Source organism: Protobothrops mucrosquamatus, unplaced genomic scaffold (genome assembly GCF_001527695.2).
Source record: "Protobothrops mucrosquamatus isolate PMUCROS unplaced genomic scaffold, P.Mucros_1.0 scaffold310, whole genome shotgun sequence".
In the NCBI taxonomy this organism is placed as follows: Eukaryota; Metazoa; Chordata; class Lepidosauria; order Squamata; family Viperidae; genus Protobothrops; species Protobothrops mucrosquamatus.
Window position 1 is genome coordinate 182,473 of NW_015386650.1, and position 25,077 is coordinate 207,549.

Below are 25,077 nucleotides of genomic sequence, written 5' to 3' on the forward strand. Positions count from 1 at the left end.
GATCAAACCAGTCAGTCCTAGAGGAGATCAACCCTGATTGCTCTTTAGAAGGCCAGATCCTGAAGTTGAAACTCAAATACTTTGGCCACCTAATGAGAAGGAAGGACTCACTGGAGAAGAGCCTGATGCTGGGAAAGATTGAGGGCAATAGAAGAAGGGGACGACAGAGAATGAGGTGGCTTGATGGAGTCACTGAGGCAGTAGGCGTGAGCTTAAATGGACTCCAGAAGATGGTAGAGGACAGGAAGGCCTGGAGGAACGTTGCCCATGGGGTCACGATGGGTTGGACACAACTTCGCAACTAACAACAACAACAACATAGTTACAATGGTGATGAAAAAGTAACTTTGCAACCAATCCTCACATTTATGACTTTCATAGGTCTGTAAAGCAAAGGAAAGCTAAAATAAGATGATAACACAGTGGCAGTTTCTTAGTGGCCACTTCATTTGGAGACCAAGTTGCCGGTCCTGATTGAGATTGCTAAACAAGGACCACCTGTAATAGAAAGGAAGTGCTGCTCCTGCCTGCTTTGGTTCTTGCCCATATTTCATTGGTGTATAGTAACTGGTATATTACCCCAAAAAGAAAGCAGCCCTCCATGAGCAAAATGAATGTAGCCTTGATATTAGATGTTTTAGAGTATTTATCACTACTTGAGCATCTATGTCAACTGAGATTTGAAATATATTGCAGATGGGGAGACTTCTCTTTGAAGTAATAATTTTTGCAGGAATCTATTAAAGAAAATTGTTCTTATGTTGAAAGGCAGTATAAACAGATTTCCTTCCATTTCTCTCCTCCCTACTCCTGCCCCACAACCCCCAGATTCACTCCTGCAGCACATGTTTGTGGTTCGGTTTTTGGGCTCTATGGCTGTCAGATCTGACCACACAGTGGAGGTGATCTATGAAGCAACGCGACAGGTGTTGGCAGCTCGGGCCATTCATAACATTTTCCGTACAACTGAATCCCATCTCTTGGTCACCAGCAATGACCTGAAGTAAGCATACTTTGCCTTCTCTGATCCATTCCCACTTAACTTTCCCTCTTTTAGTTTTGTGCCCTTTCTGTGGTTTTAGTTGTAAAGTGATTGTAGGAATGGAATCACAGTCACAGAAAAAACATTAGGGAGAGGAGGCAGATTTTGTTATCTGATGCACATCTGCCCCAGTGTTGGTCCTTCAACAAAAGTGTGGGAGGAGCTAAAAACCTAAGAAGAGCTTTGCTAGATCAAAGGCATGTCTAGTCAAATCATCTTGATACTTTTCATTACTCAACTAAATAGTCACAGTCTTGTGCATCCCAAGCTGTAAGTAGTGAAAAAAACTACTGATGATGAAGGCAATGCTAGCCTTCATGAGTGGTAGTTATTGATCGCTCTTCTTCAGGGCCTGGAAAGGGGAGGGAGATGCCATGCCCCATCCCTTATTGGCAGGAGTTTCAACTTCATCAAAAATTGTTTTGTTCATAGAAGGTTTGCTCTGGATTCAGTCATGATGGAGTTTATTGCCTTTTAAACTTGAACATATTTTTCCATTAACAGATTGATAGATCCTCAAACACAAGTTACAAGATCAAATGTAAGCACATGCTTTCTTTTATCACTACAGAAAAATTGCAGTCCCTGAGAATTTGGGTAAATTTATATTATTTTCACTTTCTTTTTCAGTTTGAACTAGCCAATGTGACACAGTTTGCTGCTCACAAGGAAAACAAGAGGCTGTTTGGGTTTGTGGTTTGTGCCTCTGAATTGCCAGGTGAAGAGGGCATGAGTGCTTATGTGTTTGAGAGTAACACTGAAGGTGAAAAGGTATGGAAATAGCTTTGTTGTATAATTAGAACTTCATACATGTAACTGCTTTCTTCAGTGAAATGCAGTGTTATGAGCTAATGACCCAACTGTTTTGTAAAATGCAGTCAAATAAAAACAGCAATAGCAGCAAGTTCATTATAAGAATATAGGATGTGTAACTAAGCAGCACCTCTTTTGCAACCCTCAGAATGGATTGGGCCAAACATTTTGAGAGATTTATTTCCAGTTTTGTTTTATTTTTTGTGGAGTTCCAATTCTTAAGCTTCCCAACTGCTTGTTACTCTTCAAATAATCATCCAAAAATTGGTCCTGATCTTGTCCACTTTCAAATTATAGTGCACAAAATCTAATGCAGCCTTCAAACTAACATGTCCTCTTTGATACCAGTAGACCTTGACTTATGATCATTTAACGATGGCTTGAAGTTATGTTGGTGCTGAAAAAAGTGACTTAGATCCCATCCTTGAAGTTATAAAAGTTGCACCATCTCCTGTCTTGTGGTCATGATTTGGGCACATGGCAATTGGCTCACATTTACAATGGTTGCAGCATTCTATCATCACAATCATCCCCCACTGACTTTGCCTTTGACCTTCCCAGCCGGCTTCCGATAAGCAAAGTCAATGGGGGATGCCAGATTCGCTTAATGATCACATCAATTCACTTAATGGCCATGGTAAAATGGTCACAAAATTAGGTCTAGTTACACGATGACTCGCTTAACAATTGAAATTCTGGTCCAGTAGTAGTTGTAAGTCAAGGAGTACCTGTAACCTTGATATCATGGGCTTATTTCAGTTCAAGAAAGTTTATTTTTATCCTGCCTTTATTATTTTTAAAAATAACTCAAGGTAGCAAACAGTTTATTTGTAGCCCGCTTTTATTTTTTTTACAAATAACTCAAGGCAACGAACATACCCAACACACGTTTCCCCCTATTTTCCCCACAATTTTGTGAGGTGAATTGGGCTGAGAGTGTGACTGGCCTTGAAATGGAATGTTTTCTTCTGCTTATGGTATCCATTTAAAATGACCCATTGGTAGAATTTCCTTTGTTAATTCCAACCTATGGCTTGGAAATAGAGCAGTAGTACCATAGAAAGGAGTACGATTTGTGTTTCCTTATACAGGTTGTTGGATTACAATTTCCTTTAGTCATAGCTAATTATATTATGAGCATTATAGTCAGTATCTGGATGGTTATATGGCTAGTGCCTGACAACTAATTGGAAGTAAACAGTTGTTCTAAACTCCTGCCAGTGCCAGAAAACTGTTGCTTCAGCAACGGTCTGAAGCGTCTTTCCTTGTCATAAATGCTGTTAGTACAGCATTGTAAAGCTTTCACAGACTGTTTGGTGGTCTTAATTTTATTATTGGGAATGTTGCCACATGTTTTCTGAACCTGTAATCCAGATCCAGTGATAGGAGAAATTATTCAGGAAATACTGAGCTTTGTCCATTTATTTGCAGTTTTAAATAGGTAGTATAATCAAGAAAAAAATGTAAGTGGTACTAAGGCAGCTTCTGTTTCTTCTGTAGATTTGCTATGCAATAAATCTGGGGAAGGAAATCATTGAGGCTCGAAAGGTAATATATTTAACCTCATATTCCTTATCCTCTGAATAAAATATGGCTTTTGATTCTCTGGTATTTATTGTTATGACTACACAGAATTCAAACAAATCACCTTTACTTTAGAATTAAGAGGATATGATCTGGAGCTAATTCTATACAGTAAATTCCATAAACTTAGTTACTAAATAACAACTCTTGGTATTGAATTGAGTGATTTCAATGTTTTGTATAGTGCATGTGATGTGCTTAGGGAGTCCTTCAGCCAGTAACCAAGTATAGATAACTAGCATCTAATTTGCTTACAGATATGGATCAGGTAAGTATCTACTTCCGCTGAACTTAAGCATGTTGAGTTTTGAATAACTATTAGATGATAAATTAGGAAAAATGAGCTTGATAATGAAGGATTATGAAGGTCAATACAAGGTCAAACAAATAAGCTTTGACAAGTTCTTGGGTTGTCTATTTGCTTCCCCCCCCCATTGTCTTGATATAACAGCAGCCTTCAGCATGATTTTTAGGACTGAGTTTGTTTCTTGGAAGAGTCAGTTCGGTTTTGTGGTTAAGGCATCAGGCTAGAAACTGAAAGACCATGGATTCTAATCCTACCTTAGGTACAAAGCCAACTGGGTGGCCTTGGGTAGCCACTTTCTCTCAGCTCTAGGAAGTATGCAATGGTAAATCATTCTAAAATTATGTCAAGAAAACTAAAGGCAGTTTAGTCAAGGCACTTGCCAGAAGTCAAAAACTGACTAAAATGTGTGTGTGTGTGTGTGTGTGTGTGTGTGTGTGGGGGGAGGAGTTTCCTGGGCCATGTAGACCCCTTTAGAAATTATACATTAAACATGACTGGAATCCAGTATTTTGTTTGGAGCTTATAATTTTACACAATCACCTGAACATAAACCAAGTATTGCAGGATGTGTTCTTATCATTTTGTCTTCTGTCAAGCAGATGTTTATGTCACTAACTTTGGAAGCTGTTTTGTGGGAGTACCCAAAATAATCTTAAAACTCCAAGTATGCAAAATTAGGCCACCCTTATTTGATTTCCATTTCCATTTTTCTAGTCTAATTCAAGAAATATACACAGGAATTTTTGCACTCACACGAACTTCTCAGTTAAGAACTGTTGTTTCTCCATCATCTAATAGAATCATGTTAAAAGCATTCCAATATAATGAAAATGATTCTAGATATTATTTCAGTTGGAATTAAAAATGTCAACTGAAAGCCGACTTCAGGAAAGTAAAAATATGAAGTCAGTTTACAATGTCTGTAAGATGATTAACAAAACATTTTCTAGCCATGGGAATTGTTAAGATATACAGTACCTTATGAGAACTTTTGAGAAAATGTCACTGCAGGCATAAATAGCATGGGCTTTTAGTGGCTGGTCTGGTGTGGGAACACAGCAGAAAGGAAACTGGCTCTTGATTTATAGGCTGCTTTTTGAAAAGACATTCATGAAATTACATTTTATTTGCCTTGAATAATTTTCATTTGTCATTTTAATTATAGGATCCAAAAGCTCTAGCTCAATTAATATCATCCATGCCTCTGACTAATGATGGAAAATTCAAGTTATTGAATGACCAGTCAGAAGAAGACAATGTTGTACATGGAGAAGAACAGGAGTCAGAAGCATAACTTGTAATTTCTCTCAGTGGAGAGATGATGGTGCCCATAAGAGAGAATGCCCTGTGCTCTCAGCTGTGGTCCAACATAGATGGGCTAGAATAAACACCAAGAGATGAGAACTTGATCCAAATTTTGGGTATAGAAAACTGACAGTCTTTTTAAAATTCTTCCTCAGTACCAAACCATCTTGATACTGATGGGAGGACCACAAAGTCATCACTGCCACCAGCAAAGAATTAATTCCTCATGAACATGTATTCACAAAATTTATAAATAAATAAACACATATTTCACATAATTCTACTAGCTATAGTAGAGAGGAAGGAATTGCACAGGCCACAAAATTTCTGAAAGTCTGGAATAAAATACAGAGGCACTTCACAGACAAACTAATATTTTGCATCTTAATTGAAATAAGTAGAAGAATTGAAGTGTTTGGAATATAATCTCAGTGATAAATACTTTATTTGCTCCTATTTGCATACCTTTTTGAAAAGTAATGGGAAAGCTATTTTAAACTAGGCTATTTAGAAAGATATTCAATAACAGTTTCTACTAATATTTATTTTTATACGTTTATCTGAGTTAAGCTTTCAGAATTAAGTGCCTAATTTGTGATAATGTAAAACAAAAAACTCAAGCGAATAGAAAATAGATGGACCAGAAAGCAAGTTAGAACTATTATGAATCTCAATCATTTATCAAGGCTGAAGAAAAGATGAGTGAGTGGTTATCACTGCCATTCAAATAAGATGTTGGCTAACATTTTTGCACTGTTTTGTAAGACAAGACAACAGCTTTCCTACTTTCACATGAAAGTTTACAAATTTGATAGAAGATGAAGACAAAACAATTTCTTGAAGACAAAACAATTTCTTCAAACCTAGATATAAGCAGCACCAGAAGCACTTTCACACTATCCTGGGAAAAGCAGTTTCTTCAGAAAGAAAATCAAGCTGGGCACAGCAGTGCTTATACTATCTTCTTTATTTGACATTCTTCCTCGTGGAGCCAGCACAAATTTGGATATATCTGCTTTGGTAGCTTTAGGTTTACTCTTTTAAATTAAAAACACACTGTAAATAAATTACAATGATAGCTGGATCTCATGAATAATTTTATCTAACTTTAATTGTTTATATGATGTTTTAATGTTAAAACAAGGTCCACATCTTGCACTACAACAGTTTCAGCAATAATGGCTAAAGTAAGCCTGAAAAATAGATGAGAAAGGGATTCAATTATGTAAATTATAGTACAGGACATGTTATGATTTAATAACATCTTAAGAGTTTTAAACTAGAAGACTAGAAAAATGCCAGTAGAGATTCTGAAAGTGTATTGTACCGAAGTTTTCTGTATTAATATTCAAATTGTTCTAATTAATATAATAAATATAAGCAGATCAAATCATTTAAGTGCAATACGCTTATATTAGCTGAAGCTGTTCCCATGTTAATATTAACATCCAATCTAGTTGATACGAACTATATGCAGTGAAACAGAAATGGATCGTATTTTGGCTGCTCTAGAGATAGAAGCAGAAGGTGCCCTCTGAATTTGCCTAGTCGTATTACTCTGTATTTTATAGATTCCATACAGAGGTATCTTAGTAGTGATCAAACTATAAATAAAGAACTATTAGAACGGACTGACACTATTATATTTAAACAAGTATACTTCACTTTTTGTTATCCATTAGAAAGAATGTGGGGCACATTTCTAAATGAAATTTATTTCAAAACTTACTATAGAATAAATTATATTTCAGTTAGCCCTATGAAATTGATTAAATCAATTTTAGCATTCTGGTTTAGCTGTAGATTGAAGTATCTACATTGGTAAACCTGGTTCTCATTAAAGATACAGCAAAGAAGTCAAAACATCCCAGGCTTGTGACCATTATATACAAATCCATTTTTTCCAAATTTCCATTTATTAACATTATGTACAGAATATCTAACAAGAAAGTATTGAGGTAACAGGTTTTTTGTTTTGTTTCATTTTGTTTTTGTAAATGAATTAGAATAAGACATGTTATAATTTTGTCTCTTTCATTCCTGAGAATGTGAACATAGATGGAATAGGTCAGAGTAACTCAATGACAACAGGATCTCCCTTCAGTAACTTTGGCAAAAGCTCAAACATACAAATATACAAAATATTCATGGCTTTGCTGAGTAAATCCCTATCACTCCTGGTAGGCCTTGCGATTTTATTTTGGAAGACCATGTAACAGCTAAGAGAACCTTTACTGGAAGTGACCTAGACATTTGTGTTCAATTACGTATTTCACAGAAAATAAAGATTCCTTACAAATAAAGATTAAGAATTTGAAAGAGAAAAATCTCTCTGTGGCATGCTTTTGTAAATAAAATACGTGGAGAAGATGCCATAGCTACTGTCTCCATGTTGGAAGACAGATTATTCACAAGATGAAACAGAAGAAGGCAAACAATAATTCCATGTCTTACTGAACCCACCACCGATCCTATACAATTACGTTAAATAATTCCTAATTCCCGTTTAATCTGCCACACATATAACAGCTGTGAAAGGCTTTTATCTACTGAAAGCCCAAACGCTATAACAACTTTTTCTGTGGCAGAAGGACACAATATTAGACTTCCAAGAACTGAGTTGAATTCAAGGCCCAAATTATTTTTGCACTACTTGGTTTTACAGTTTCATTTTTTGTAAGAGTAGCAACCATCCTATATTCACAAAGCTCTATGTTTACATATTCACAATAACATTGCATATACATGCTTTTAGAATCTAGACAATTAAGGATGCTTTTTTCAGTATCTCACAAAGATGTTAGTTTAGTTAACACTGTACAATTATCCGTATATCTAAAATAGGAGTCTCTCAAATTAAATGCCAAAAAGGTATGAAAATGAGTATGTTTATTACAGCACATAGCTACCTTAAGCTTAGTATGCTTATACAGTCTCTGGGACATTGCAAGTTGTCCATTTAAGTCAGCAGTCTAATTGGTAAAATCTATGAATTAGACAGTCTTTTTTTTTCAAGGGGGATTATATGCACTGGGAAACAAGCAGTAACAACCATATTAAGGATGTCATTTTATACATTTAGTATTATTGAATCCATTAGGTATAAGAATATTTTAAAACTTTCTAATAACAAATTTTCTCCCTTATCAATCACATCTTGGATCAAAGTAGCATACTTGACTGGAACTCCAAATACTGTCCTTAGTGAGTATTACAATAAATTATGTGATATTTCATAGCACGTCTGGCTCACTATCAGACCGATGAGGTGGATGATCTATGCCAATCTGGTTCCATCCATTTCAACAAATCACAGTTGCTCTAGAGTTCTACAGAACATAAAACAACAAATAAATCAAGCTATACACTCTGAGAAACGTTCACCTTTTCAACGCCCTCCCCAAATTATCCTTAATCCCTAGGAGCAGATTTAAGTGAATGAAGGAGAAAAGGAATCTATTAGTAGACAAGCACAACTGAAAATTTCTTTTTAAAGATTAAAGCCGTCTGTTTTTAAATTTTAATTTGTTAGTTTGTTCCTTTTTTTTTTGCAGTCAGATGGTAATCAGAACTTTTTTTTTTTTTTAAAAAAAAGCATTTTGAAAAAAAAAAAGATGAAATGGCACTTTGTAAGTAGGGCTCTGCACCCGTTGAAAATTATTCAGAAGAAACAATTCAGACCTCATTCGAAGACAATACTTCTCAGCTACTCATTAAAGTAGGCATCTGTGTGAAAAGTGCAGTTTTAGGGATTTACCACAAAAAAAAACTCTCTTAAAGCAACATGCTTTCCTTTCTTCTGAGGAAACCTGAAAAAAAATCAGTTTTAAAGAACAGCTAAAGAAGTGCTGGCTGATACAAAGCCTAAATTGCTTCTTCCAAATCATTTTTCAAAATGTGCACAGCTATCTTTTATGCTATTTCATTTGCTTATTTATTTATTATTTATTTATTATTTACATTTATATCCCGCCCTTCTCCTTTCGGACTCAGGGCGGCTAACAATCAATTAAAATACAAAAAATACAATACTTTTGCCATTGTGCTGTATAAGAACTCACCCTGAACCAAAATCTATAAGTAAGCATTATTTTCTCACCCATTACTTCTGGATGGGGAAGCCTATCCAAATTCAGTGCAATTATTGACCCCCCTTTATAAAATAATCAGAATTCACAGTTATATCACAGTATTCAATTTCAATATGATGCTGCAATTTAAACAAATATTTAACATTTCTTCTAGGTTTGCTAGAAACATAGAAAAAGTGCAATTAATTTTAGGGTAGGAATCCTCACCTTTTTGGAGGAACATAAATAAATTATATTTCTGAATGCTTCAACACTTAAATGTCTATGTTAATATAGCTTCTAAATTGGAAACACTATTAAGAAAAGCCATATAATCACATCCATAAATTAACCATACCAGAGCTCTCATTTTACAAGAGGATCTGCAGAAGTAGAATTTGAAAGGTCGTTGTTTGTTTTTGCAGATTCTTCTATAATACAAAAAGAGCCCATTTTAACTATTTTATATTTTCACCATTGAGTAAAAAAATAGATGCTTTTTACACATTCATGTAATTAATTCTGAACTAATAATTTCCAATGGACAGATGTTTGTGAAGGGCTTTTATATGGGGTAGAATCAAAAGGGCTTTTATATGGGGTAGAATATCAGTAGAAATAAAAGAGTGAAATGCCAAGAAAAAAAATACGGCTACCATTTATCTAAATAGCAACGAACATCTTAGCTAATATGTAAGTTACCTCTAAATGCAAAAATATGCCACACTCTAAAACTATTTTGTGAATAGACTATCCCACAATCTGAAATTCCTATATTTTATTTTCTGTTTGTTATTCTCTCTTCTAAACATAGATTATATACTTTCCAAAAGAACATCATTCCATTTATCTGATGAAATGGATAGTGCCACGTAAGAACTTAGGCTATAATAAATGCATTATTTTTAAAGTATTACAGATCTTTGTTGTATTTAGCACTACAGGTAGTCCTCAACTTACAATCATTCATTTAGTGATGGTTCAAAGTTGCAACAGCATTGAAAAAAGTGACTTATGACTGTTTTTCACACTTCACAACCATTGCAGCAGCCCCATGGTCACATGACCAAAATTTGGATGCTTGGCAATTGGTTCACTTTTATGACAGTTGCAGCATCCCAGGGTCATGTGATCACCTTTTGTGACCTTCTATTAAGTAAAGTCAATGGGAAAGCCAGATTCATTTAACAACCATGTTATTAATTTAGCAACTCCTGTGATTCACTTAACAACTGTGGCAAGAAAGGTCATAAAATGGGGCAAACTCACTTAACAACGGTCTCACTTAGCAACAGAAATTTTGGACTAAATTGTGGTTGAAAATCAAGGATACCTAAAATAGCCTACTATTTCATTATGTTTTCTAGCAATTGTTCAGTGAAAAACCACAATATTAATGTGAATTATTCCACTAGTCTGAATTACCTACTCATTCTCTAAATTGGTGATAATAAAATTCAGGCTTATAGAAACGGAATGCTATTTTTTTTTACTAGTATTTATTCCTCCATGGATTTGTAGCTTAGTGCACATAGGAATGGAAAACAATTTGCATTCGGTGCCACAACTCCCCAGAGAGCAGAATATTTCCTACTAACCTTCACTGTCTCTTTTATCTTGGTTTTCTTCTGCTGCAGTTTTATCTGCTCTAAAAAAGATCCGTGCGCTGCTTAGTGAGAAATAAAGTAGTTCAAATTCCTATGAGAAATGAAAATAGATCTGCATGTTTTAACATGCCACAGAATCACAGAATCTCCAAGTTGCTTTAAGGTGCATGAATATATGAAACTTCCATAAATATTGTGCACAATTTATACCTGAATTATCAATAGCATATTTTGCATATTATCAACACAATTTGGTGAAGAATATTATTCAAAGCATAGAATTGAATATATTTTTCTTCATTTTACTGTTAATACCCTACTTATAATGTACGTATTCCTAGATTACCTGTGTTCCTTTGGACAGTTTCTTGTCCAAGATCAATTATTTATAATCCATTAATAAAGTTTGCTCCAGGTGTCATCCCCCCCCAAAAAATCATTTCAGCAGCACTTTTAGATGGCCCTTCGGAGTAGTTAAAGGAAAATTTTTCAGCCTACAGGATTTTGCATTATTTTGGATGAGTCATAGACATTAGTGCCATAAGCCTTAAATTAATTTAAGACACTCATTTCAACCCATTAAAAAAAAGAATCTGACTCAAATTATTTCCTTAAGATAGTTGAAGCTTCCAGGAGAGGAGAACTGTAGATCCCTCTGCAAAAGACCAAGTAAGTGGTGAGTAGGCCAGTCACTTCTCCAGATAAGGACAACATGGGAGATTACCCATAAATGCTCCAGATACGTGGAGAGATGTGTAAAGAGGCCACAGGAGAGTGGGTTTTTTTGGTTTTGAACACCAGGAGACAACAGTATTAGCCATCTTGCTCACAACTGCAGTGGAGACTTTTAAAGATCACTAAGTTCATTCTCTAATAACTTTTGGTATTGATTAAACAGGGCTGATTTAAATTAATTTTCCTAAGAGGGTCACTTAAGAATCTGGGACTATTGTGGAGGGCAACTGCCACTCCCCCCCAACACCATCCTCCCGTTTCCAATGCCTCGCACCCTGGCACCACGGACTGGGCTTGAACATCCATGGGCCGCATGTGGCCTACAGGCCATGAAATGCCCAGGTCAGGATTAAACATTAGTGATTCACCAAAACTGCCTTCCAGCAAAAACCTATGGGTGTTTTTTGAGTATTTTAAAAATTTATTGCATTATTAGCACTAAATTAATGAAACTTTTAGGAGATCCTATCTTTCAGTGTGCATATACCTATTTGATATTTAAAAATCATTTGAGACTGTAATTTAATGATTTAAAATACCTGCAAACAAACTTCCAGTCGCTTATGAGTAAGATTCATGGTCTGTAGCAACTTCTCATCTTGACTAGCTGACTGGACATTCTGCTGCTTTGCTAATGCTCTGATTTCTTTCACATATTTCTCCCGTACTGACTGGAACCAGTGAAGGGAATCAAATTCTTGGTACTGATCCAGGAGTTTCAAAATGTAAGCCACACCTGAAAGATATAGATATTCCCACCCCACCCCCAATTAAAAAATAATCGCAGATTTTGCACGGTTTGTTTTAAACTGGCCTAAATTTATTATTCTTGATTTATTTTTATTTTGATCAGAGGCCAGCATAACACAAGTAATTATAACTTGAAAAATAAATTTTAAAATATAAAACAAAATAATAACATTGTAATAAAAATTATTAGAATGCACTTATCCTGAAATACCGATAAAATTACATTTATAAAATACAGATTATAATTAGAGTATTTAATTTACAATTTACAGATTACAGATTAAAAAATACAGATTACAATTAAAAAGGGTATTTAATCAATTTACCCCAAAAACAGGCAAATGTATACCCATCCCAAAAAACCTTTATTCCTTCAAGCACAAGCCACAAAGACAGGACAGAAAAGGAGTCGGAAAAAGGGAGAGTTCTATTAAAAGGAGGGAAAGAAGTAAGCTGAGCCAGCCCAGACAAAGTGGGGGAAAAAAACCTGGAGAGGGATGAAAAGCTTTCTGCCTCCTTGATTTCAGCAAATATAAGGTGATTTCCCCTTCCCAATTCACAGTTGCTGATCACTGAGTAAATAATTAGTCACTCAATAAAAATATTATTGAGTAAGTAAAGCGATTCTATCCTATATATTTTCAAATGGTTAGAAGGGAAAAGGAGGAATACAAGTAGTCCTCGACTCAACAGTTCATTTAGTGACCGTTCAAAGTTACAACGGCCCTGAAAAAAGTGACATGGTTGTTTTTCAGAGTTACGACCATTGCATCTTCCCCATGATCACGTGATCAAAATTCAGACACTTGGCAACTGACTCGTACTTATGATTTGTTGCTGTGTCCCAAGGTCATGTGATCACCTTCTGCAATCTTCTGACAAGCAAAGTCAATTGGAAAGTCAGATCCCCTTAACATCTGAGTTACTAATTAATCAACTGCAGTGATTCACTTAACAACTGTGGAAAGAAAGGTCGTAATATGGGGTAAAACTCACTTAACAAATGCCTCACTTAACAACAGAAATTTTAGGCTCAGTTGTGATCTTAAGTCGAGGACTACCTGTACTGCTCTTGTACTTACCCATAGCAAAGCCATCATCAGTAAAAGCTGCACCAATTTTGTTCTTCTTGTTCAGTTTCTCTTTGCAACTGATTGAGTGTTCTATAAAATTGAGTGCCTAAAAAGAAGAGACCAGGGATTGCATGAGGTTGCCCAAATAATTACCCTAATTTAGTAATTCCAAAATAATAAAACCAAACCAGAAACTTAAAGAATGCCACACTGGTCACGCCACTTGTACACATTATTTCTGATGGCATCTCAGAGATATTCTTTAGTTCACCTTTAGTTCTCAAAAATGACTTAAGTGGAGAAGAAATATAGTTTTAAATGCAATTTTTTGTAAGGTTATTGTCTCAGTATTAAGAGTCAGACCAATAGAAAGTGCAATTAGCTATTTGACCTCAAATAATTATCCAAAACCCTGAGCAGCATGGTAGCTTAGAGGTGGAGCTCTCGCCTCAAAATCAGGAGGCTGTGAATTCAAGCCTAGGTAGTGGCAGATATTTCCCTCTGTGGGCACGAACTCCGCATAGACATCAGGAAGGGCATCCGGCCAGTAAACGCCCCAACCTCACCCTGAAGCAAGGGATTGCAGGGTCAAAAAAAAAATAATCCCAAACCCCAAACTTAGCTTTGTAAAGTACAACATGCTCTTTCACTGGACACTTCCAGTGAGATGTCTTCTACGTTGGTAGGTTTAATTATCTGTAAATGGAGCTTCCCCCCACCTCCAATTACTAGAGGTTTCAATATAGGTACATTTTACATTTGTGATCACTTTCCTATCTTTAAGTTGATTGAGGATGCTTTCATTATGACTGTATATTGTTATCTTTCAAGATTGCAATGGGATATAAATTTATTTAAGCAAAGAAATAATTAAATATCACTTTTGTTATCTAAGAAGGTGAATAATGCAAATACTAACCAGCGGGGGAACAATGATATAAAAATTGCGTAGATGCATGTTCTTTGGACTGCGGAATTCAGGAGCAAAGACATCCACAAGCATTTTGAAGTACTCTGTACCTTCTGCAGAGCTGCGGGTGAGATCGCTAAGTACAGAATCCAGCTGCCTGCAAAGCAGAGATATAGCAACAGTCTAGAGCCAAGGTTGCCTACCCTTGGTCTAGAGGACAAATGTTCTGGTCCTATATTGTTTGGGGACGACCTATTCTTTTCATAATAATTACATACAGAAATTAAAGCTACTTGTTTCATGATGATCTTTAGCACCATTTTAAAGAAGTATTTAAAGCATCTCTTTGCTATCTTAGAGTTTGTCTCTTTTTGAGACAACAGAAAATATTTAATAACATTTTCCTATTTTTTTTTAAAAAAAAAAGCCAGCATGGCTGGCTGGAGAATTCTGGGAGTTGAAGTCCACAGATCTCAAAGTTGCCAAGATAGGACACTCTTGACTTAAAAGGATAAATGGAATCTGAGCATTATTCAATACTTCTGGGAGCCAGCTTGCCAGTTTTTTAAAACTAATCATGCTAAATATAGCTGTTGGAAATAAATTAAAATCAAAACCCCATAATCAGTGAGAACAATCTTCCATCATGTATTTACAATACAGAGTGCAAAGGAAAAACATGCACTAAGCACACATACTAAAAACAAGTAGATATCCCCAACTTGCTAAAAGGAAGAGATTATTATGAATTCTTCTGTCACTAAGCAATTTAAATAAAATTACTATAATTTTTTAAAAAAATCATGCAGTATATAAATATCAGCTTGACAACAGAGTATTTGGGACAGATTTTAGTAATCGCTGACATCTATATAAGGTCAAACTGTAAGCCACCTACTTTAATGTAGGGAGTGGGGGGGGATCTTATTTTTTCCATGCAAAGATTTAAACAGTAAGTTTAACAACATTAGGAGATATTTAAAATAATGGTATGGAAGAACTGGGAAATAAAATCTTCCATAGAGTTTTGTCAAAGGACATATCAAAACAATGAAATCTAGCAATTGGATGGTGGCGAAAGTCAAATGGTTGGGAGTATTATATGCACTATTTTAAGCTTCTGGAGGAAAGGTAGACTATAAAACTAATGACAGAATAAACAATATCAATAACTTGCATCCTGAGCATTCAGTGAACTTTACTTGGAATTTTGCCAATGAGAAAATAAATGAATAACCTTGTAATAGAAGCAGAAAAATATGAGAAGCACCCCACTGTATCAAATCAAGACCTTTTCTGCTTAAACATCACATTCCCTCTTGTCATTAAACTGATGCCTTTGAGAAGCCATAAACAAGGCAAAAATAACTCTCTCCAACAGATGCCTCTGACCTGGTTCCCACAGACTTTTGTAATGAATAGCTATGAATGGAGTTCAAAATATTATTTTATTGGAACTTGTTTGAAAAAGAACAGTGCAAATATTAGTAAAATATTTTTATACTTGCATTACAATTACCTAGCTGCTTGTTGTGTTTCTTCTGACAGACTTTCTTCTTTCACAAGTTCTTCAAAATTGACAATATCTTCAAGGTCAGGAACAAATCTACAAGTTTTGTTAGGTTTTCATATAATTAGACATTATTTAGGTGTAAGTATATAAATGAACATAAATTTTCTATTCTACAGGCTGTGTTTCTATTCCCACCTTACCACAAGGTAGTTCATGCTTTATTAGCAAATAACATTGCTTTGCTCTCAAAAAGTACTTTTTGTAACTTATTCTAAATCAACAAGAAGGCATAACTTCTAGACAACACATTATCCAAGTTTTCAGGTATTAAGTCACAAAAGTGTTGACATCTTATATCAAAATTTCTATATTTACCATCATTAAATGCTCTTTTAACATCCTGTACTCATTGTATTATTTACACCTATAATGAAATCCATACTTGCTATATTACCATAACCTTTTTACAAGTATGAATTGTCAAATTATTTAAAATTTAATGAGTATGTGATTTTAAATTTACTAAACAGATGTATAATATATTGAAACAGAAGAAACACATCCGAAGGACCACTGCAATATATGCTAATTGCAAAGAGAAAAATTAAAACAGGAGGATCTGAAAAAGATGTACAACAATATGGACAGACAAGACAAAAAGTATTGGTTCCTACCTAATTGCACTGCTACAGCAGTGAAGTCCACCAGATCGTATCATTCGTACATAGCCCATAGCATTCCCTTCAAACAAAGATAGTAGTAGCTGAATTTATATTATAGTAACAAATGCAACTAATTGGAATACTAGCAGATGAATTGTATCATTTCTTAAATAAACATGGCTGGGCATATCTAGTAGAATTTACTTTCCTTAGTACAATTAAATAGTATTATTTTCCAATTCAACTGTGAGAGTTGGACTGTAAGGAAAACTGAGTGCCAAAGAATTGATGTTTTCAAAATGCCTCATTGGAGAAGACTATTGAGAGTCCCTTGGACTGCCATATGATCAAATCAATCAATCCTAAAGAAAATCAACCCTGACTGTTTTTGGAAGGACAGATACTGAAGCTGAAGCTCAAATATTTTGGCTACCAAATGAGATGAGAAGATTCATTGGAAAAGACCCTGATGTTGGGAAAGGTTGAAGGCAAAAGAAGAAGGGGACAAAAGGATGAGATGGTTACTGTCATTAATGCAATGAAGATGAATTTGAGCAAATTCCAGGAGACAGTGGAGCACAGGAGCAACCTGGCATGCTATGGTAGATGGGGTTGTGAAGAGTCGGACATGGCGTAGGGACTGAACAACAAAATTTTCTAATTCAAAAGAAAGTTGCCCCACGTTGCTGGAATGTTTGGACAGAAAATTCATGCTAGGGAATTTTATAATAATCTACAGTAGCTAGAGGGTAGCAATTTGTCTATCCCAGCATAAGCAGACATCATAAATTAGAAAATACATGGACAGAAGTTATGTTGTGCAAAGACTAGGATATTAGTAAGCCACCTCTGCCTATTTTTCCTATCTTCTGCTTAGAGATATATAACAGTATAATCATAGGGACTGGAGGGAAAAACTGATTTGATCTATTTATGATAGAGATCTCCACAGGCCAGAAATTTCAGCATAATGATATAGACACTTGTTTGGTGCTGGCAGATTCTCTGCCGTACCTGACTTCTTACAATAGAAGCTAGAAGGCAATATAGCGATTCAATCTTGACAACATTAGTGTTTTTCAACCTTAGCAACTTTAAGATATATGGATTTCAACTCCTAGAAGGCCTGCTAGGGAATTCTGGGAGCTGAAGTTTATACACCCTTTTTTATTGCTTTTTAAAAAATGACAAAGAGAATTTATGTTCATACCTATTTGGCTTATTAGTTGCCTGAATTGGTCAAGATAACTTTGTCCATCTGGCGTAATCCCAAGTTTTCTGATCCCCCGATTGAATTTCTCTGCTCTCTCAAATGGGTACTAGAAAAATTTTGATAATACATTACAAACAACTATTATTTATGAAAAATGATATCAAGCCTTTTTGAATTTCCCATGTATTGATGCATATTTCTTCTATTTTATTAATTTCTATACTCCTAAAAAAGGAGACATATATATTTTATAATGAAGATTAGTTCAATCTTGTAACAAGTACATTATCCTTTATTTACAAAACATTTTCACTGTTGTTTTTTTAAAAAATATAGAACTACAATCCTTTTTTATTCAGGAATAATATTACTGACCTAAGCTTTTCATCGCTAAGCAATGTTGTCATAAAGTGCAACATCACTTAGCAACATTAATCCCAGTAGTCCCTGGTTGCAGTCATTAAACAAGGTCGGTGGGCTGTTAAGCAAGGACCTACTCACCGCTTCCTTTGAACAAGCAAAATTAAGATGGAGAGGTGGCAGAAAGTCATGTGTGTCTCAGATAGTTCACAAGCGAGCTGGTGACGGGTAAGTGACTACTGTGATATGGTACAAGTGTGGCCTGGTGGGGAATAGCTTCTGCTAGGGGCAGGAGGTCACACAGGTGGCTAATGTAGGCTCCTTAGCAGAAAAAGCATCAGGAGTGGGAATGACTTATAGGAGCAACTCATGACCTTCCCTGACAGTTTCCCCATTGATTCTGCTGGCCATGGGATGCTGCAACTGTCATACGTTTGAGACAGTTGCCAATTCTCTTGATAACAATCACTTGACTGCAGGGGTGCTGGGATATCAGGACCTTTGAGGGCAAATCATAGATACTGTCTACTTTGAACACTCACTAAATGACTGGTCATTAACTGAGGACTACTATTATAGAGCCATTAAAGAGACAGAACTAGTGTCTAAATTATACACACACACACACAAATATACATACACACAGAGAGATGTAATTATTTCAAAGAAGCACTTTGAAATTTCTTTATCCTTGTTATTAATAATCATGATCATTAAATTCATTGTGATTGGTAATCTCGGGGATAAACAATACAATGTCCTCAAATACCTTTCTTGGCACCCATCATATTCCTTGCCTTACTAGTATCTTTTGGTAAATTGCTATCTTGTAACGGGTCACAATGCTTTCAGCAGTATTTGATACTATAAAAGCGCTCTCATGGCAGCCATTTTCTAACCATACTGTGCCCACTGGTCCCCAAAATGTGCTTATTCTTGGCTTAGCTAGCTACAAACCATTACAACAATTATCCTAAAAGTTCTCTGCAAAATAAATCTAATTCAGTTATATGGGCCTTATTTTCAAATAAGCAAATAAAGGATTGTGTTCTCAATGAATTTAAGTTAACACTTTCTCCAAAGAGAACCATGAATATAAAGGCTTGTAACATACCTTATGATCATTTTGATCCTTAATTTCCCTAAAGAATCGTATATCTTTGATCAGTCTGGATTTGATGTGCTCATCATACATAAATTGACTAAAGATGTAAAATTTCTTTCTCAAAAATTGGTATGTGAAATTTACCTAAAAAAATATAAAACAAACACAATTTTAAAAAATCCTATCCCTATTGATAAAAGAAGTATATCTGTTCATTCCAATGTTAAAGTACTTGCTTACTGAATAGTTGGGTGCTATTAAAGGTGAAGTGTGTTAGCACTCAAACATGTTCACTAATCCTAGATGTTACACCATTACATCAGCATGTACATACTATGTGGAATAGGAAGGTGATATCATTAATACCACTATCTTTCTTGATGCAATGCAAAAGCAGTGTTCTGTTTGCAGTAATAATATATAAATAGGTCTGAGACTCAAGTGTTAACCTTGTTTACAATTCCACAGTTCTGCAGAAATGAATAAGTTTTGTGACTCGGAGCTATTTATATCCAAAATTATTTCTGAAAAGCAAACTGCAAAGGTCACCCCTATTTGGAATTAACAGTCACATGATGAAGAAGAAAGGATTTTAACCAGCATATTAAAAGTTGTACTTGTGGAGACTGGTGCACTAGTTAAATTGGTAGGCAACACATTAGTAGTTGTAAAACCAAGTGTAATAGCTTAAGACTTAAGGTAGATTGAACAAAAACAGGTATTTCAGATAATTTGTCCTGTTTCTACTAATTAGAATCCTTTTAACTAAAGATACCGAAGATAGTGACCACTCTGAATGTCCACTGGGCAGAAATGGGTTGAGTATCGTGAGTATGCTGATGATACTCAACTCTATATCTCCACCCCTGGTGATCCAGGTGATACTGTTGCTACTCTACTGTGATGCCTGGAAGCTGTAGAGGCCCTGGATGGGGAACAAGAGGCTTCGGCTGAATTCTAGCAAGACCAAATGGCTTTGGGTGCATGGAGCTTCAAGATCTGGGACTTTTAACATACTTAGTTCTGGATGTGGTTGCATTACCCCAGGCTGACTCAGTCCACAACTTGGGGGTTCTCTGGACACACAACTCCTGTTCAAAGAGCAGGTGTCATGGTTAGAACAGCTTTTGCACAACTTCATGTTGTGTGTCGATTGCGCCCTTTCCTGGATTGGGAGTACCTGCACTCAGTCACTCAACCCCTGGTCATCTCACACTTCGATTACTGTAATGTGCTTTACATAGGGCTACTCTTGAAGAGCATTTGGAAGCTACAAGTGTTGCAGAGTGCAGCAACACAGGCAGTTCTTGGGGCCCCTAGAGTGGCCCATGTTACACTGATGTTCTGCAAACTGCAATGACTTTCGGTTTGTTTCCAGGTACAATTCAAGGAATTAGTTATCACATTTAAAGCCCTACATGGCAAGGGTCCAAGTTACTCAAAGAATTGTCTCACCCAAATGGAACTGGCCATGGCGGCAGAAGGGGCATGCTGTGGCCCCCATTGGTCCAGGGATCCCAGCTGTGGGGCTCAGGAGAAGAACCTTTTCTGCCATGGCTCCTATCCTTTGGATCTGCTTCCATCCTTCTGATTTTTCATAAGGGCTTGAAGACCTGGCTCTGCCAGTTGGCTTCAGTCCCCAACCAGGGGGGGGGGGAATATCACACTGGTGGCTAATGGATTCCTCTCCTCCCACACATCCTGTTCCCTCCCTCCCCTTCTTTTAATTGTATTTTTTATTGTTATCAGAAATATTTATTTTTTATGTTTTATTGCTTTTAATATAAACCGCCCAGAATCGCCTCAAGGCAACGGGGGTGGCAAATAAATCTAATAAATAAATAAATACTTCACGCCTTATTTCAAAAGGAATAATTTTTCTATTATGACTAAAACATGCTCTGTGTTATTAGACACTTAGCAAAGAGATCATCAATTGCTAAATCACATAGCAATACTTACTGTTGTGTTCATTATTCCTGTGCCATGTGTTCGAATTGAATTAGCTATGTGTCTTATATTTATGGTATTCAAATGTTTATTATTGCTGATTCTTTCAATGAAGATCTGCAATGACACAGTTGTTATATAATTTTAACAGTCACCAAAAGGAAATCAGTTAATATTGGGATTTTATAACTTTTCCCTCACCTGATTATTGAGATTGTACAAGTATCGGGATACAAAGACATGAATATTTCTCATAATTTCTAGAACATCCAAGCCCTGAAACAAGAAGAGGCAATTTAAAATCCAAAATAAAATCATCTGAGAAACATATTCATCTGGCCATCCAATCCAATCAAATAGGATCAATTCTTTCCAGATATTGTCTATATGAGACTATCTTCCAACGGGATTTTGGAAGAGGGCATTTTTAATTGCTTTCCCCATTCTTTGGAATTCTCTCCCCATGGAGATCTGGTCTGCTCCTTCCCTTTTCAGTTTTAGGAACGCAAATGAGATTTGTTTGTTTCATCTAGCACAGAAGGAATGCAGGTTGTGGTTGAAAATTGGAATTTGGCAATTTGGTACCTTTTCTGTTTCTTACGTTAATGTTGTTAATTTTGGGAATAGAAGGCATACAAATAAATAATACTTAAATAAAGTGAATAAATCTAAGTGTAGAAGGAAGTCCATTTCAGGCTAGAAAATTTATTCACTTATTTGGGGAACTGATATTTATTTTCATCCTTTAAGAACAATTTATAAGCAAATCATAGTAAGAATATCACCTCCAAAATAATAAAAACACGACATATCCAAAGGCCCATGCAACTTTATTACATCTCTATAGCATATAAACTCAGGACAACTCTGAGGGAGATGGGCGGTTGAGAAGCATGAAATATAAATAAATAAAATATATTTCTTTTTATACAGGAGACTACTCAGCAAGAGGAAATCCTATCTAATTGCCTGTTCCCTAATATATAGCAGAAAAGCAGGAGCAATCTGTATAATCTTATTTGTTTATAAAAGCCACTGGATTTTGGAAAAATAAATATTAATTACTGGGTGATAGAGAAGACACCAGCCCCTCTCTGCTCGAGCCCTTGACATTTTTTTAGCCTGTATTTAACTCTTGCATTTTAAAATTATTTTTATGTTTGTAATTGTTTTCATATTTATATTTTTCCTGTATTGTAAGCCACTCAGAGTCACTTTGGGTAGCGAGACAGGCAGCATATACATTTAATAATATAAATAAATAAATCAGTGAATGCTGCAAACTTCTGAATAACTTTTAAAAAATACAAAGATCTGTATATACATTTTGTACCTGTTCTAAAGTCTGGCTTGGAAGATGTGCTTCTGCCATACTTAAACCATAGTGCTGAGTTGCTAAATTCCTCATTTCACTGTAGGTGGCCCAGTCATGCAGAGCTACTGTAGTTAGATTGTAAAAAGTCTTGTCTAGGTAATGAGTCACATGAGCTGTAAAAAAAGAGATGGAAAGTAACTTTGCCCAATTAATATCTGAAAAACCTTATTGCAGATATTTCATTTCAGCATTAAATAGCAGAGGAAATGCCTCTTAAACATAATTTCCCAAGTTGCAGTTAGCATAAAAACTGAAAACAAACTAAGTAGTTGAGTTTTAGAACTGTAACAACAGTGACAAATAAACTGCCCAAAATCATGCAGTTTAAGTAAAAAAAAAAAAAAGATAAATAAATGTCTACCTTTGATATCTATGAACCGATTAAAAAAGCGAATTGGGTTTAAAGAGAAGAAGTGAGCAAGATCCTTCATTCCAACTTTGAATGGATTTCGGTCATCTAATTTTAAGTGCGTGTGTACTGACAGGCGCAAATCCTTTTCAATTTCTTTGCATAACTTGTCTAGAAGGTACTGTTCAAAACAAAAATGTTAATAGATATTATTTTCAGAGGATGGCATATCTTTATCTTCACAGCATATTTGTTAATAGATAAGAATTCCACAGAGCAACACAAGATTATGCCTTTCACAAGGAACTGGAAGTGGAAATGAGCACTTGGCTGTGGCAGTATTTTTCACCTGAAAAACTGTCCACTTCAAAATGGCCTTTTCTATAAAAATTGCAGTCTTGCTAGTTATGTGCAGGCTCATTATAAGATGTAAGACAGTTTCTCTTGAGTGTCCCAATACCTTTTGGTTTTTAAATAATGATCTAAGCCATAAATATATTAAATATAGCAAATACTAAAAATATCTAAGATACAACATTTTCTGCCATGTTCCCTAAAGCTTAATTATTGGTCACTAACAAATAATTATCAGTCATCTATGAATATTTTATTTAAACTGTAAGAATAAATTATATCCATTAATTGTCCATCACAAGTTCCATCCTAAAGTCAAAGAGAGAGAAGGTAGAGGATGGACAACAAAAAGGAAAATGAATGCTTTCATTAAAAAAAATGATATAGCTACAACTAAATAATAAATGAAAACAATAATGAGAAATAGCTAAAAAAAGAACCAGATAAATACATTTTTATTTATCCTTCAATAATTGAGAAGCTGTACTTTAGCAACTTGAAATTATCTGTACATATTGAGATTGATCATCACTTGAAATATTAAAATTAAATTAGAAATTTAATATTAAACTACTTAATAAATATATTTAACATTTCAATTCTAATGCAGTAAGACATTTTTCTACAGGTCTACAATAAATTACATGATGTTATTCACTAGCCTACTTATACCTACAGTTATTAGACCACTATATATTTACCTTTATGTAGACTCCTGTTAATCTTTAATAGCTTTTTAATACATGCTCCTTATACAGGTGTAATTCAGAGTAAATACAATACATGCACTCTAACCTTATTGAAAACATCCATGATTTCTCTGTCATAGCTTTCTAGGAGTATTTCGCAGGATTCCAAATGCCTTGAGTGCATCATCGCTGGTACACAATCCCGCAATGCTCTAAACATATACTGAAAAAAATCAAATTTAATACAGAATGCAGACAAATATAAATATTCATAAACACTAAAAAGCAAATGCAAATTATTCAATTATTTTTATAAACAGTGCATCTTAAAGTTGCCAAGGTTGAGAAACAGTGCACTGTTTATAAGAATGGAATGAAAGTTACTGAAAATTTTGTCACGGCTTTGCACATTATCGAATTCAAGTCCCAATTTCATATAAACTGTTCTCCACGAAACCATGATTCGGGGAATAAATGCATTGTTTGGTCTCCTTTCTTTTTCCTCTTTTAATTTTTCACTCTAGAATAAACTGTATTTCACATTACTATATTTAAAAATTTGTAGAATGGACTTGTTCTAACCAATTAGCAAACTTGAATTGGCATTACAATTACAGGTAGTTCTTGACTTACAACCATTTGTTTAGGGATCATTCCAAGTTACAAAGGCACTGAGAAAAATGACTTATGATGGGGTTTTCACACTGATGATCATTGCAGCTTCCCACAGTCACATGTTCAAAATTTGGCAACTGGCATGTATGTATGGCAGTTTCACTGTTCTGGGACTGTGTTCACCATTTGTAACCTTCCCAGCCGGCTTCCAACAAGTCAGTGGGAGGAACCCGATTCTCGTAACCACCACATGATTCACTTAAAAACTGCCTTGCTTAGCAACAGAAATGTTGGGCTCAATTATGGTCGTAAATCAACGACTACCTATACAACTTCTTTGTAAATTTCCTGGCTATTTCAGATCTAATGTTTTACTTACATGTAACCTTGCAGCATCTACTGCATTTTCATAGACATCATCCAGATAAATTGGAAATATCGTTCTGTGCCAGTACAAAAAGCAACAGTCACACTGTGATTGGACTCTAGAATGGAAAAATTAAAGTTACTGAGAAAATAAATATAGAACTAATTTCAAAGAGCCATATATTTTCAGAATGCATTTTAGAATCTATCTTCATAATCATAAGAGACAAAACTCAATTTCTAAACAAGCATACATCCTTAGGGATACTGACTTGTTTTTAAAGCTCAATTTTATATTGAAAATATATCATCCAGTCTACAGCAAAGCAT

The 25,077-nt window shown here is 35.2% G+C and overlaps 2 protein-coding genes across 2 annotated transcripts in view; one reads left to right on the forward strand and one right to left on the reverse strand.

The window, feature by feature from the left end:
• APPL2 (adaptor protein, phosphotyrosine interacting with PH domain and leucine zipper 2) overlaps nucleotides 1–6,131 on the forward strand; it is a 26,054-nt gene extending 19,923 nt beyond the window's left edge. The window contains exons 17-21 of the mRNA XM_015815068.1: nucleotides 829–1,003; nucleotides 1,547–1,583; nucleotides 1,673–1,813; nucleotides 3,356–3,403; nucleotides 4,912–6,131. Coding sequence (XP_015670554.1) covers nucleotides 829–1,003; nucleotides 1,547–1,583; nucleotides 1,673–1,813; nucleotides 3,356–3,403; nucleotides 4,912–5,040 — 530 coding nt within the window. The 3' untranslated portion in view covers nucleotides 5,041–6,131. The remainder of the gene's footprint in view (nucleotides 1–828; nucleotides 1,004–1,546; nucleotides 1,584–1,672; nucleotides 1,814–3,355; nucleotides 3,404–4,911) is intronic.
• An 817-nt stretch (nucleotides 6,132–6,948) lies between these two features.
• The window catches only part of WASHC4 (WASH complex subunit 4), a 37,377-nt gene continuing 19,248 nt past the window's right edge, over nucleotides 6,949–25,077 (reverse strand). The window contains exons 19-34 of the mRNA XM_015815067.2: nucleotides 24,761–24,866; nucleotides 23,873–23,989; nucleotides 22,736–22,904; nucleotides 22,333–22,487; nucleotides 21,201–21,275; nucleotides 21,012–21,116; nucleotides 19,059–19,193; nucleotides 17,582–17,690; nucleotides 16,384–16,450; nucleotides 15,716–15,802; nucleotides 14,206–14,353; nucleotides 13,296–13,392; nucleotides 12,003–12,199; nucleotides 10,720–10,819; nucleotides 9,480–9,552; nucleotides 6,949–8,380 (exon numbers count right to left, since the gene is read on the reverse strand). Of these exons, the coding sequence (XP_015670553.1) occupies nucleotides 9,488–9,552; nucleotides 10,720–10,819; nucleotides 12,003–12,199; nucleotides 13,296–13,392; nucleotides 14,206–14,353; nucleotides 15,716–15,802; nucleotides 16,384–16,450; nucleotides 17,582–17,690; nucleotides 19,059–19,193; nucleotides 21,012–21,116; nucleotides 21,201–21,275; nucleotides 22,333–22,487; nucleotides 22,736–22,904; nucleotides 23,873–23,989; nucleotides 24,761–24,866 (1,732 nt within the window). The 3' untranslated portion in view covers nucleotides 6,949–8,380; nucleotides 9,480–9,487. The remainder of the gene's footprint in view (nucleotides 8,381–9,479; nucleotides 9,553–10,719; nucleotides 10,820–12,002; nucleotides 12,200–13,295; nucleotides 13,393–14,205; nucleotides 14,354–15,715; nucleotides 15,803–16,383; nucleotides 16,451–17,581; nucleotides 17,691–19,058; nucleotides 19,194–21,011; nucleotides 21,117–21,200; nucleotides 21,276–22,332; nucleotides 22,488–22,735; nucleotides 22,905–23,872; nucleotides 23,990–24,760; nucleotides 24,867–25,077) is intronic.